This window comes from Malaclemys terrapin, chromosome 18 (genome assembly GCF_027887155.1).
Source record: "Malaclemys terrapin pileata isolate rMalTer1 chromosome 18, rMalTer1.hap1, whole genome shotgun sequence".
Taxonomy (NCBI): Eukaryota; Metazoa; Chordata; order Testudines; family Emydidae; genus Malaclemys; species Malaclemys terrapin.
In genome coordinates this window covers 1,510,380-1,525,524 of record NC_071522.1, presented here as the reverse complement: position 1 = coordinate 1,525,524, position 15,145 = coordinate 1,510,380, and the positions used below count along the sequence as shown (strand labels likewise).

Here is a 15,145-nt window from a genome sequence, read left to right as displayed (position 1 = left end):
AATCCAGTACTGCGATTTTTCCAACAGCAGAGAGGGGGCCTCTGCATATGCAGTTTTGTGCTTGGCGCAGCTCATGGTGTGTGGCAGCCTCATGTCGGGGCAGCAGTGCTGCCTTGTGTAAAACCATCTGCTAAATCGCTTCTCCCCCCCGAACTGCTTTGATTTACTCTGGCAGATGCAGACTTTTTTTTTTTCTCCCTTTCTTCCGCCTGGTGGTGGGTGGGCACCAATCTGGCTCATCTGCTGCACACTTGGTAGCTGGTTTTATGCCAGGCCACTGCTTGGAACATAAACGGCCTGAGTGGGGAGCTGGGAACATATACCAGCCACTGAATCTCCCCAAACTACTGTTCTGATGTGGTACTGCTGTGCGCTACAAGTCACACTGAGCATGAGACCAGTGTCTGCTGATGGGAAAATTGCAGCAGTCTGGGGGGACTTGGCAGCTGGGGTACACTTCATCTCCCCACTGAGGCTGTGGCTGCTCATGTTCCAGAAAACCATCTGCTAAGTCTGCAGGTGAGCCAGCTAAGCGGATGGGTCGGCACCAGATAGGGGAGAGGGAGATAATAGTTTGCAGCTGCCAGAATAAATTGCAGCAATTCATGAGGGACTGAGTGGCTGGTTTTATATAAAGGAATGCAGTAGTGACTTTTTGCTGATTGTATCCCATGCATATCTCATGAAAATCACTACTGTACCCATGACACTGCCGTGAACTTTCTTTAACAAATCCTTGATTTTTTCCCAGTGCCCTACGCATGAGGTGCTTAGATACTATAGAGATGGGGGGGGGGGGGAAAGAGAGGGCAGGTAAGTACCTAGACAGTACAATTTCTCATGGTCACTTGCTTCAGGATGGCTATTAGTTGTGACTAGAACAACCATGTAAACTGTATCTTTACACATCCTGGTATAACTGCTGAAAAAAACACCAGATTTACAGTCTATCGTTTGTGTGAGGTAAAAACAAAAATTTACCAATGTGCAACTTCTTTTGCAGTTCGAGAGATGATCCTTCACCCCTATGAGACACAGTCGGACAGTTTCTACTTTGTAGACAACAAGCTGGTGATGCACAACAAGGCAGATTATTCGTACAGTGGAGGACCATGAGTACCGAGTGGACAGCAGAGTTGTGCTGGCCTTTCCTTTCCTGTAGAAATTGTCAGGGATTCTACCACCTTCCTGCAGTTGACTTCCCAGGTCAGCTGAGCACAGGTCCATGAACCAAGGACTCTTTGCTGTAGTAGGAGTTTCATGACTAAACTTGTTAAAGTCTTTCATCTTCCCTGAGCTTTGAAGCAGAACCCAGTCCTTCAAGAACTCTAAACACAGTTTTCCACTCCAGTGAGTGATCTTTGGTCACCAGAGTCTGAGGCTCTTTAAAAGCTCTGTGTAAAAATGGCCTGATATATCATCCAGTTATTATCAACCCAGGAATTCTGTGCCCAAATTCTCCAGATCCATGTTTTCATTATTAAGCATCTCTTTGCACAATTGCTGTCTCTTAGAATGTGGGGTGGGAGAGCCTGTGAACAGGCAGAAGTCTAATGCAAATACAGAGATGCATATCTTTATCTGATTCTGTTTATGAATGCTTCAAAGTTTTAATCCTAACTTCGTTTCTACATCCACCTAAAAATGTCTTTCATCCTGAGAAGCAAAATCTAAGTGTGATTTTTAGAGAGAGAGAGCGCGCCTCTCTAAATCTAGAACTCAGCACATGTTTTACCTCCACATAACATTTCCTGTAAGATATCTTGGAAACAATGAAACTCACACTGAAGGACAGTAATTCAATGACGGGTCTGTCTTCAACCACCCTTTTTTTCTCCCACTGTTAGAAACCTAGTATTGAGGGTCTGCAAGTCCCCACAAGCGTTGTCCTCTTTCATTTCAGCTTCTGTGTTCTTTGCTGAATCATCCAGTCAAGAAGTAGATATGTTTTTAGTTTAGCTTGGCATTATCAGGCAGTTAATGTTCAGCCTATACCTGGTGTAAGCTTTTCTTCCCTGAATCTAATTTCTTCTTTAGCTGCCTGTATAGAGAAGTGTACCAAGACAAGATGCTTCAGTATGGGTTGTCAGAGGGAAGTAGTTTCATTTGTCCAAAGTGATTAGAGTGAATGGACTTCCTGCTTTTTCTTTTGTGTCTGAATTTGAAGCATTTTATGGTCAAGTGTGTTTATTTTTTCTTTTGTCCAGAATTTTTTGGATCAGCTATTAATTCCTCAGAGACCATAAGTTTGACACTGTGCATCTACGGTCAGTGTACAACGCACGTTATCCAAAATGATGGCTCCACTTCCAGTCCAGTATAAGGAGTTTAAGAACTGTTTTGCACAAGTTTCTCATAGTATGCTGCTCTTTGGAGCAGGGAAGTGGAGGGGAGAGGCAAAAGCAAGCTAATAAATCACAGAGAAAATCTGCTGTACTGTACATTAGAATAAATGAAAATCAATGAAAAGGTCCAAAATGAATAGAAGCAAAGGACAAAAGCTTTCTTCCTTTTATTTGCAGGTGACTTATGGTCATGAAACCCTCACTCAAAGAATTTGGTTCACTGGTATCAGAAAAATTAAGCTTTGCAGGTTATAGCTATTTCTATAAATACGTTGTCTTCATGTCTAATTCTGTGAGTTAAATGGAACATTATACGTTAGCCTCAGACAAGTGTGATTGTAATTTTTTAAAATACCATTTCCAGTTGTTACTAATACATTTCCTCCAGTCCCAGCCTAATCAACCAAGAAAATTGCAAACCATTCCAAATGTAGCCATCCATCATCTGAAAAGGGAGGCCTTCACTGTTTGCACTTGGTTGGCTTGTTTTTTACGTTTGACAGTTGATTGTTTTCTGAGGCAACTGCAGCAGGTTGGGACACAACACAGATTATTTTTAGTTTAAAAAATTAACTGTAGCCAAAGTGTGTGAACACAGTTCACTGCTATAACAAAACAGCAAATACTACCCAGATGAGACCTGTCGTCATCACTACTTTTTTGTACTGTATCTAACTACAAAATCAGCCCAGGGCTGACTTGTCCATTTTAAGATGGTTACAAGGAGTTTTTCCCAATTATTTTTATATTCGTCTAGTCAACCATGTATCATAGCACAATGAATCATCCAAAAATGATAAATAGTTTACAAAAAAAGACAAGTTAAAATTGTTTTGTTTTTGTTTTGTTTTTTGCATCAGGGCTGTTAAACTGTTTTGCAAATCAAGAGACTTTCCAAACTCATGGAAATATTGAACAGCTTTTGAAATAGTCAATATGTATTAATATATAAGAAAATACATCATTATTTGGAGACCGTAGAGTGTTTTTAGCCATTACGCCATATACTTTCCCTTGTACTAATATCTTCCATCGCTCATTCATTGTCCATATTAACCACTTTTGTGCTTAATAATTATAACAGCTACATTCGGCAAGTGTGCCTGCCCAGCATTGCCAGACATGCATGTTCCAGGAGCAGTGAGTTAAACTGTCACTATCTTATAACATCTCAGTCCAATGCTGTGAGAGTGGTATCAGTTCCATGTCCTCTTTTAGCCCATCTTTTCATTTATTGGGTTGCCATCTCAAGGATCCTCTTGGTATGTGATTTTGTAACAAGACAATTGGGAAACACTCAAATTCATTAGTCCCCAGTTCCTTTTTACACTTTTTGTTCTACCTCTTGTTGCTGTTTTTAAAGATTCCCTTGAAGTGTTAGTTGATTATAGGATTAAAGATATTATATCTTTTGAAATGGGAAGTGGCTAAACAAAGTATGCTGGAGAAAAGGTACTTCGTTCCCAGAAGTGCAATAAGTTACAGAATGAGATTCTTGGTACACTGCATTTTATTGCAAGTGGAAGTTAAGCATAAAAAAGAATGAAATATTCACAACTGGATTCTGGGACTAGTTTGGCAAACTGTGATCACGACCCGTATTCGGGGGGAGTTATATTTTCAGACTAGAAAAAAAATCCAATCATGATTTATGTAGAAATGTTTAACAGCTAGTTAGTTTGTCCAGTCCTATAAATAAAAATGCTGATATCCTTTAAAACAGAAGAGAGAAATTTTCAGCCATTTAATGGAGTAATTTACTAGATCATCTTTTGGCTTTGTGTTTTCAGTGGCTGCTTTATAAGTTATTCTTTTCAAAAATTAAATGTAGAAAAAAACTGTCAAAGTGCTAATATTACAAGACAGCCTGTGATGCATTTATGAACTCTTTAGACCAGTATGAAGCTTTCTCTAAAAGTGTTATGAAGACAGAATTTTATAGTCCATTGTAACTGTCATTCTGTAGTTGCAGTTTTTCATCTAGAGAGCTGTATGCTGTCATAAATTGTTTCCAACTTTTAAATCTAAGTTTAATACAAAAAGAAAAAGGAAGGCCTTGGATAATGGACAGGTTCCATTTCTACTCTGGCTGCTCATGCAGAAATATGCTGTGTAATATTGATGCAACATCCATTGAATCATACTGCACATGATATCTGTGAAATACGCATGAAAAATCTCATAGGAACTTTTCCAATATATTCATAGTTTTAGTGCCATTTCATGAGGAAATTAATTTTTTCCTTCTTCTGGGGCTTATTTTGTAACAAACGTCTAATGTTTCCTCTGATCTTAAGATGGGTCACTTTTTTGAGATATGAAGGAGCAGAGTTACCCATGAAAGAAACTGGCTATAAGAGACCATTTTAAAACCAAATGCTTATAAAATGCCTTCAACTACCATTGGTTTGAATGGGAATTAAAAGCACTTGGCACCCTTCTAGAATCAGGCCCATGACTTCGTTTTAAAATTGGTACCTTATTTTTGGCAAAAGGTAGAATTGCAATTAAAAAAAATTTTCATTCTTGTTCCCAGAAGGCTCTTAGTTACTTTCCATGTAGCTGTTACTCTGGGTTTACCTTTGTGTCCAGGCTCTGAAATCCTAGCTTTCCCGATGGGTATTGCATTCACTTTACACCCAGCAGGTCAAGCCAAGACAGTACACGTTAAAATTGGGGTGTTCTTGTTACCCTCTTGCACCCTCTTCCCCCAGCCCCACATATGATTTTAATAGCCATTGTCTCGAGAATTCCATATATGCCTGTACCATTTGAGAGTCTGGGACCCTAGTCTGCAATGGTATAAAGGATTATCTCTAACGTTTATTGATTTGTAAGCCACTGGCTATTAAATGTTGGAACTGAAGTGAGATGAAAAGAGCAAGAGGGTAATCAAGATGACCAACTTTTAGAGATTAGATGTTCCTTATTACTAATATATTTATCATGTCTTTTATTATTTGTTGAATTAACTTTGTAAAACCCTTAGTACTCTCTGGGAACACGTTATTATTTTACCTCCACGATGGTTCACTTAAGTGAAGTTTGATGCTGTTGGAGTTGCTAACATTCATAGACTTTAAGGCCAGAAGGGACCCTCAATCGTCTAATCAGACCTCCACTGACACAACTCTTCTTTAATAAGGAAATAAATTGTCTCAATGTAGTTATTGTAAGTGGACAAAACATTGGACTTTATCTCTTTTCTAGGTCTTTATAATTTAAGTTCCTTGGAAATATAGGGAGATTTTCAAATAGTTAATTCAACAGCAAAAATAACTTAATTTAATACCTATACTGTATGGTCCAATATTTCACAGATAGCTATACTAGAAACATATTGTTGGAACAGGACAAATGCTTTCAAGACCAATACATTTTTACATGCTCTGGCCTTGGACCAATGATCATAAAGAGAAAAGATTCCTGCAGATATAGTATATGTCCTTTATGTAGTGAGATGGTTTGTGCACTAATTGACTATTCCATTATTATCGTGGACTGGGGAGGATTTTTGAGTCTGATTAAATGTAGGTAGTCTCTTCATTTCAAGATTAAAAACAAGATGTTAAGTTAATGTTCTTGTTCACAATCTCTTTTGTAATAAAGTTTTGTTGTATGAACAGATCAGTAAGATGGAACTGCTTGGCTGGTCTGTCAGCCATTTGGGTCACATTGAAAATGCTCGTACAGGGTAGCAAAAGTACAAACTGCAGCTGCACATATCTTTAATATAGAGATACAGGCTAAAAGTCCCAACATGCAAAGCTTCATCTTAATCCATACTATCTACTCACTTGCATCAAGGATGGAGCACTGTGCGTCAGTACCTGGTCTCCATGGGTCAAACCTTTGTTAAAGAAGAAAGCAAGTGCAACATGCTCCAGGTTATGTTGGTTAAATGCAACCCTTGGGCTCAGGGAAGTGGCCAGTGCTGCCCTTGGTTGTAAAGTTTGAACACCCTGTACTATTATAAAAGACTGTTGAAGGGTGTGTGTGTCTATTAAACTATCCTCTTAGATTGTGAACACTTGGGGGTAGGAACTGTTTGTTTTGTTTGAACAGCACCTGTCATTTAGTTGGTGCTCCTGACATTCAACCTCCATGCCTCGTGTGTATTGTAAGACTAACCTGTTAATAAATATGTCATCTCTGTGAGAAGTTGTTGGCAAATAGCTCCAGTTAACCAGGTCTGACTAGGAGCTGGATTCCAGGAACAAGTGCTACCACTTGAAAGAAACAGAAGTGGAACAACTGAGAAACTACATGGTAGATTTTGGTTAACTGGGGCTAAGAACTATAAAGTCCTGACAGCTTTAAATGTTTTTCTGTTAAATGAAAACCTTAGCTCATAGCTTCTGTTAGCAATTGTTTTTCTAAACCCCAAATGTAAGTACTAGTGAAGTTTACATAAATGTTTTAATTTTAAAATCAGATTTATTCTTAAAATTCTGACAGCTATATATCAACATGCAAACACAAGAGTGATATGATGGTCATGAAATGCCAGATGCATTATCTTCTGAATCATGGCATAGTCTAAACAGATGGTACTGTATATTTGTAGATCCATTTATATGATTTAGTGAACTTCCCTAGAATCACTGTGCTAATGCCTACTGTAATGTCTGCTTTTACTTTAATGCTACACTGAGAATACCTATCTGAATGTGACTTTTCTGCATAAAATCAGATTGGATTGTCTGTATTAAAATATATGTATTTATAAAATAAAAATATATTTTTGGTGGAAGGAAAGTAAAAATCTAGGGATAATTCCATTGGGATAACCTTAGCAACATTTTTATCAAGTTTTATTTTATAAATGTTTGTATCTTGTTAGTTGTCTAACTTCAGTTTCCAGTAAGAACATCCACTGTAGCTCACTTAGTGGAAATACATTGCACTGCCATGCAGAGAACCTGGGGTTGGAAGAATTAGGATTGTTTTTCCTTCTGGAATTGAGGGAAACTGAGCAAGTTGCCATGGAGAACATAAACCCTGGCAGTCAATCCATCTGACTGGCATTGGTTTGAGCACTTGGTTTGCTTTATTTGGTCTCTCTATAGGGGGTAGGAGTGTAGATGTTAAAAGTAATGAACACAAGGAGTCCAAATAGTGAGTACATACACTCACGCAAAACTATTTAATATTGCCGGTCCAGTCATCAGTATTTACAGGTTAGGGAATATGCTTAAATATTTCCATTATTTTGGAAAAGGGGTTAAAATATGTATCTTTCATTAGCAAGTATTTTGTTTCCTGTAACAAACTGCAAAATGTTTAAAAAAATTAAAAGTAAATTATTGATCCTAAAAATGGTGGTTTGTTTGTTTGCATTGAATGTTGGTATTTTGTATGATTAATGTATTATTCCACTTTACAGCAAATTGTCCACTAGAAGCATTTTAATGAAGAGCTGTCTTGTTCAAATTTAAACATTGTTACAGTATTAGCAGCCCAGTCTTCTGTTAGTGTATAACTACCAGAAAATTAAACTAATGTTGGAAGCATAACAAAGAACAAAAGAAAAGTATAGTGAAAAGTAAATTAAAAACTGAGTTTTAATAATCTCAGATGGTGATAGTGTAGTAACATAGGTAAGGACACTGGCTTTTTAAAACTTTATTTCAAAGCATTATAACATTGCTTCAATATTTAGTCCTTGTATTAAATACTTAAGCCTTAGAATTAACCTGGGGATCTCATTTGCCTATTAATGTGTACGGTTTATACAAAGGGAAGTAGGTCCGACACTAGTACACTATAAACAAACCCTCTACTTCACCACACAGCACAACTGAAAAAAGGGTAGTGAACCCAAAAAATCAGTAACCTGGAAAATGACATAGGTGTCAGGTTGGTGGGAGTATTTTGAGGCATAGATTATTCTGAGTGTATTGTACAGAACTGGGAGCTTCCCTTTCTATTGCAACAGGATACTCTCCTGTGCAATCTGCAACGCTTACCATGTAGAATCAAATTCTGAATTTAGTGTACAGCTGTAATAGCTGTCTAGGTTCTATGAACTGAAATTGAAGTAGCTAGTGTGTGGCACCAGTCTTGACCCTATCTAATATGAAGAATAATCTAATTTCAGTTCTTGACATTTCTAGCTATGTTAATCCTAGAATTATTGGGACTAGTGCAAACAAAGTGTTGCTCATGAAATGGTGGCTAAACCTCAGTGAAGTTGAGTATTGCTTGGAGCAGTTAGGATAAAGCAATCCATTTTTGTTTGAATATCTGACAACTGTAGTACATTTTAATTTGTCAGAGCAACTGAGGATGTCTTAAGCACTGTTTAGCAAGAGAATAGAACTTACATACTGGAACTCATAGAACAAACTAATGAATATGAGACTTTGATACTTGGAATATAGATTGCAGAATTCCTTCATGCTCTGTGCTGTCAATGGTCCCAATGTTTTCTATCTTCAACCACTTTCTGTGCTGGACAGGGAAACAATAACATGTAAATTATTTCTAATAGCATGAGGTGGTGCACTTCAGAAACTGGTCTGTCTTTAAAACGAGTTTTGGACAAGCTATAAAATATATTTTATTAAAGTATATTTAATGGCTAACCTATATATACTTCTAAAGATTGAATCAGTTAGTTGAGACTAAATGATTCACATACAGAACTCTTAAAGCAAAACCTCTCCCTCCTACAAAATAATTCCTGAAACCAAGTTTTGTTCTTAATCAATTCTGTCATTTTATGAAAGTAACTTGTTTAGCAACTGCAGGGAAGTGAGTGTCCATTTTTATAGTGACCCTTGCTTCTGTTGCTGTTGGCCTTCTGAAGCTTGGAGTACTTCGTAAAAAACGGTTACTCACCTTTGTAACTGTTGTTCTTCGTGATGTGTTGCTCATATCCATTCCAATTAGGTGTGCGCGCGCTGCGTGCACGATCGTCGGAGAATTTTCTACCCTAGCAAGACCTGTTGGGTCGCCTTCATGGCGCTGGATATATACCCCAGCCGACCCAGCGCCCCCTCAGTTCCTTCTTGCCGGCTACTCCGACAGTGGGGAAGGGTGGCGAGTTTGGAATGGATATGAGCAACACATCTCGAAGAACAACAGTTACAAAGGTGAGTAACCATTTTTTCTTCTTCGAATACTTGCTCATATCTATTCCAATTAGGTGACTACCAAGCCTTACCTAGGCGGTGGGGTTGGAGTGAGACATCGCTGAGTGCAGAACCGCTGATCCGAATGCAGCATCGTCGCTGGACTGCTGTACAAGCGCATAATGAGCAGCGAAGGTGTGGACCGATGACCAAACCGCTGCTCTACAAATGTCCTGGATCGGTACGTGAGCCAGGAAGGCAGTTGAGGAGGTTTGGGCCCTCGTAGAGTGGGCGGTGAGGTGCGGCGTCGGGGCACCGGCCAGGTCCTAGCAAGCACGAATGCAGGACGTGATCCAAGAGGAGAGACGTTGCGAGGAGACCGGTAAGCCTTTCATCCGGTCGGCCACTGCAACAAAGAGTTGTGTCGTCTTTCTAAACGACTTCGTACGCTCAATATAGAAAGCAAGGGCCTTGCGTACGTCCAAGGAGTGCATACGCTGGTCTTGACGGATGGCGTGCAGCTTAGGATGGAAGACGGCGAGAAATATATCTTGGTTCACATGAAAAGCTGATACCACCTTGGGAAGAAAGGCAGGGTGGGGGCGAAGCTGCACCATGTCTTTATGGAAGACTGTGTATGGAGGCTCAGACGTGAGCGCCCTGATTTCAGAAACACGCCTTGCTAAAGTGATGGCTACAAGGACGACTGTCTTCCAAGATAGGTAAAGGAGTGAGCAGGTAGCCAATGGCTCGAAGAGGGGCCCTGTGAGCTTGGAGAGAACCAGGTTAAGATCCCATGCCGGAACGGGTTGACATTGCTGTGGGTATAGCCGGTCTAAGCTCTTGAGGAATCTGACTATCATCGGGTTAGAGAAGACCGAGGAAGTGTGTTCTCCTGGGTGGAACGCCGATATAGCGGCCAGGTGAACCCTGACCAAAGTATCGCCAAGCCCTGTTGTTTTAGGGATAGCAGATATTCAAGTATAAGTGGAATAGATGCCTGCAAGGGGGGCGTGGCCCGCTGTTCACACCAACAGGAGAAACGTTTCCACTTGGCTAAGTAAGTGGTCCGTGTAGAGGGCTTCCTACTTCCCAGCAGAATCTGTTGCATGGGATGTGAGCATCGTAGCTCTGTCCGATTCAACCATGGAGCATCCACGCTGTAAGGTGGAGCGATTGCAGGTCGGGGTGACAGAGTCGGCCGTGGTCCTGAGAGATCAAGTCTGGGCACAAAGGAAGCGTGATCGGAGTTTGTACCGATAGCTCCAGAAGCGTGGTGTATCAGTGCTGTCTTGGCCAAGCTGGAGCTACTAGAATCTTACGTGCCTTGTCTCTGCATAGCTTGAGCAGTACCCTGTGGACCAGTGGAAATGGAGGGAAAGCGTAGAACAGCTGGTCTTTCCACGATAGGAGGAAAGCGTCCGACAGGGAGCCTTGGAGGGAGCAGAACACGTGGCACTTCCTGTTGGTGCATGAGGCGAACAGGTCCACCTGGGGAAATCCCCACCTCTGGAAGATGGAATGGATGATATCCGGGCGAATCAACCACTCGTGCATGTGGAAGGATCTGCTGAGACGGTCTGCTAGAGTGTTCTTGACTCCAGGGAGGAATGATGCCATGAGATGTATCGAGTGGGCAATGCAGAACTCCCACAGGCGAATGGCCTCTTGGCATAGGAGAGATGACCGGGCTCCTCCTTGCTTGTTGATGTAGAACATGGCCGTGGTGTTGACTGTGAGGACTGACACGCAACGGCCATGTAGGAGACCAAGAAATGCCTGACAGGCTAGGCTCACCGCCATCAGCTCTCGAACATTGATGTGCAGAGCTAGTTGGGATGCTGTCCATAGGCCCTGTGTATGGTGCTCCCCGAGGTAAGCGCCCCAACCTAGAGATGAAGCGACCGTGATCAGGTGCAGGGAGGGTTGTGGGGCGTGAAACGGCACTCCTGCGCAAACCGCCTTGTGATCCAGCCACCAGGTGAGAGAGGTCAAGACCAAGTTCAGAACCGTGACCACCATGTTCAAGTTGTCCCGATAAGGACGGTACACCGATGATACCCAGGCCTGAAGTGGGCGAAGCCGAAGTCTGGCATGCCTGGTTACATAAGTGCAAGAGGCCATGTGTTCCAACAGACCGAGGCACGTCATTATCTTGGTGATCGGGAAGACCTGGAGTCCGTGGATGATGTTTGTGATGGTGTGAAACCAAGTGTCTGGCAGAAGAGCTCTGGCAAGTCTGAAGTCTAAGACTGCCCCAATAAACTCTATTCTCTAGGTTGGCTCCAGAGTGGACTTTTCTTTGTTGAGTAAAATGCCTAACTCGTGGAATGTTTGTAGTGTTATCTGGACGTGAGCTTGAACTTGCTCCCTGGTGCGGCCGTGCACCAGCCAGTCATCTAGATACCGGAACACCTGTATTCTTTGTCGATGAAGGTATGCTGCCACTACAGCCATACATTTGGTGAATGCTCTCAGAGCCACGGACAAGCCGAAGGGAAGGACGGCAAGTTGGTAGTGCACATTGTTTACTGCAAATTGAAGGAAGCGCCTGTGTGTGGGGTAGATTGCTATATGAAAATATGCATCCTTCATGTCGAGGGCGGCATACCAGTCTCCAGGATCCAGGAAAGGGATGATGGTCCCCAAGGAGACCATGCAGAACTTCAACTTTACTATGAATTTGTTGAGTCCGCGTAAATCTAAAATGGGTCGCAGACCCCCTTTTTCTTTGGGGATCAGGAAGTAGCGGGAGTAAAACCCCCAGCCCCTTAACTCTGACGGAACCTCCTCTATGGCCCCCATAGAGAGGAGCCCAAAAACCTCCTGTGTAAGGAGATGCTCGTGAGAAGGGTCCCTGAAGAGGGACGGGGAGGTGGGGGGGGGAACGAAAACTGGAGAGTGTATCCCCTCTCCACCATGTGAAGGACCCAACGGTCCGATGTTATAAGGGATCAAGCACAGTGGAAACGGGAGAGGCGATCCCGAAATAAAGGGAATGGATCCTGGGTAGTGGCTGGCCCGCCGTCCTCGAGCGCACCTTCAAAAATTTTGCCTAGGCCCTGAAGGTGGTCTAGGAGGGCCTTGGTTCTGACCAGGTTGGGGGCCGGTCGACCTCCGTCTACCACCTCGCCCCCGCCTTCTGGGGAAGTCCTGTCTTGGACGACGAGGAGGAGGGTAGAACCTTTGTGGCTGGGGCCTAAAGGGCCTGCGCTGGGGTCCTGGGACATGCATCCCCAGGGACCGCATGATGGTTCTGGAGTCCTTGAGGCTCTGCAACCGAGAGTCCGTCTTGTCCGAGAACAACCCCTGGCCCTCGAACGGCAGATCTTGCAGGGTCTGCTGCAGTTCTGGCGGTAACCCTGATACCTGAAGCCAGGAGATGTGTCTCATGGCTATCCCAGATGCTAGTGTCCTGGCGGCAGAGTCCGCTATGTCCAGGGAGGCCTGCAAGGAGGTCCTAGCCACCTTTTTACCTTCCTCCACTAGGGCCCCGAACTCCTCTCGAGTCCTGGGGGGAGCAACTCTTTAAATTTACCCATGGAATTCCATGAGTTGTAATTGTACCGACTCAAGAGCACCTGTTGGTTTGCGGCTCTGAGCTGCAGACCCCCCGCTGATTAAACCTTACGTCCAAACAAATCAAAGCGTTTGGCGTCCTTCGATTTGGGCGCTGCCACCTGCTGACCATGACGCTCTCTTGCGTTCACTGAGGAGACTACTAGTGAACACGGTGGAGAGTGTGTATAGAGGTACTCATGGTCTTTAGAGAGGACAAAGTACTTCCTCTCTACACCTCTGGCAGTGGGAGGGATGGAGGCCGGGGTTTACCATATGGCATTAGCGTTAGCCTGGATCGTACGAATAATGGGCAATGCCACCCGGGATGGGGCATCAGCTGAGAGGATGCTCACCACCGGGTCCTCCACCTCCACTATCTCCTCTGCCTGTAGGTCCATGTTTCGTGCCACCCTACGTAACAGGTCTTGGTGGGCACGGAGGTCTATTGGAGGTGGGCCTGAGGTGATTGTGCCCGCCACCGCCTCCTCTGGGGAGGATGAGAAGGATGCCTCGGGGTAAAGGATCCAGATGAGGGCCCGGCTCCAAGGGTCCCTGATGTGCAGGATCCCCTGCACCGGGGTCTGGGACCTGTGTGGGTGTTGGCACGGGATCCTTCATGCCCCCTGGAGGAGGACGGGAGATGGTGGCCTCAGGTACCCTGGGCTCAGAGTGTGCCGAGCGAGAGGCCGCTGGTGGAGCCCCTTGAGCTTGGTGATATGCCCATGGGGTCCAGAAAGACCAATGTGCAGGGTCCTGTCTAGGGTCCTCTGCCCCCTCCTGCCAATGGCCCAAGTCGTCTGCAGCCTGACCCTGAGCAGGGTATGCTGATTGGGAAGCCTCTTCCGACGAGCGAGACGCCGATCTTGAGGGCCAGGGCGGTGCCGAGCGTGACTGCAGGGGCTCGTCCTGGAGCGGTGCCGGTCCACAGGCGAGCGGTCTCTGCGCGTGCTGGGGAGTGGTACCGGGATCGAGAACGGTGCCGATGGCCATGCCGGTACCGGGATCCAGATCTGGATCGCGAAGACTAAGACCATCTGTAGACTCGGTGCCGGGAGCGGCCTCGCGAACGGGAGTGGCGCTCAGACCGGTGCTGGGAACTGCGTCTGGACTCCGACTGGTACCGATGCTCAGGTCAGTGGCGAGAAGAAGATCGGTGCCGGGACTGCGAGCGGCGTCGGGACCTGCTCCGAGACCGGGAGCGGTGCCGCGAGTCCACGCTCGGAGATGGAGGGCGTATCAGGGCAGGCTTGTCCCTGGATTGCACCGTGCATAGGGGATGCGGTGCCCGCAGTCTGAGATGGCGCCGGCTCCGTGAGGGCGATGGGGTCTTTCGCCGTCGCAAATGTCTCTGGCGTAGAAGGGAGACAGGGCTCAACCACAGGACGAGGCGGTGAGCCAGTCCGCACCAGACTCAACGGCCCTACAACCGGTGCTGGAGTCAACGGTGTCGACGATGCCTGCACCCTCTGGCGCTCTAAAGCCGGACACTACCACCGGCTCTACCACCAGTGCAGGGGGAGCTGGTGCCTGTTGGACGGCAGCGTCCTGGGTCTTGCGGGGTCTTATGTCCCGGAGACAGGGAACGGCGCCGAGGGGCTTGCGGCAGACATGGTGCCGTGAGTCCTTATCGGTGTCTCCTTGCGGTGCAATACGGGAGGGTGCCCCTGGGGCGCTGTGCACCGAGGCGCTTGGTGCCAGAACTTGGCGTGCCAAAGGAAGATCTGGGCTAAGTGCCACCTCCATAAGGAGCTGCTTAAGTCTAAAATCCCGCTCCTTTTTGGTCCTGGGCCTGAAAGCCTTGCAGATCTTACACTTGTCCGTCTGGTAAGACTCCCCTAGACACTTCAGACAAGAGTCATGAGGGTCTCCCGTGGACATAGGCTTAGCACAGGTCGCGCACGGCTTAAAGCCAGGAGCCTTGGGCATGAGCCCGGCTGTGCGCCGTGGGAAAAGGGGGGATAAAAGCCCCCTTAACCCCCGCTAACTATAACTACTCTACAAAACTATTAACAACAAACTACTAATCTATAAGTATAACCAACAACTATCTACAAGAATGAACAAGTAAAGCTAGGGAGAGTGGAGAACAGCTATGTCACGCTCCACAGTTCCAACGACCGTCACGGGCGGTAAGAAGGAACTGAGGGGACGCTGGGTCGGCTG

At 44.8% G+C, this 15,145-nt stretch overlaps 1 protein-coding gene across 1 annotated transcript in view; it reads left to right on the top strand.

Annotated features, from left to right (window-relative positions):
- Window positions 1-7,682, top strand: part of UNC119 (unc-119 lipid binding chaperone) — a 34,030-nt gene extending 26,348 nt beyond the window's left edge. Inside the window, exon 5 of the mRNA XM_054008336.1 lies at window positions 1,004-7,682. Coding sequence (XP_053864311.1) covers window positions 1,004-1,116 — 113 coding nt within the window. The 3' untranslated portion in view covers window positions 1,117-7,682. The remainder of the gene's footprint in view (window positions 1-1,003) is intronic.
- Window positions 7,683-15,145: the final 7,463 nt, after the last annotated feature.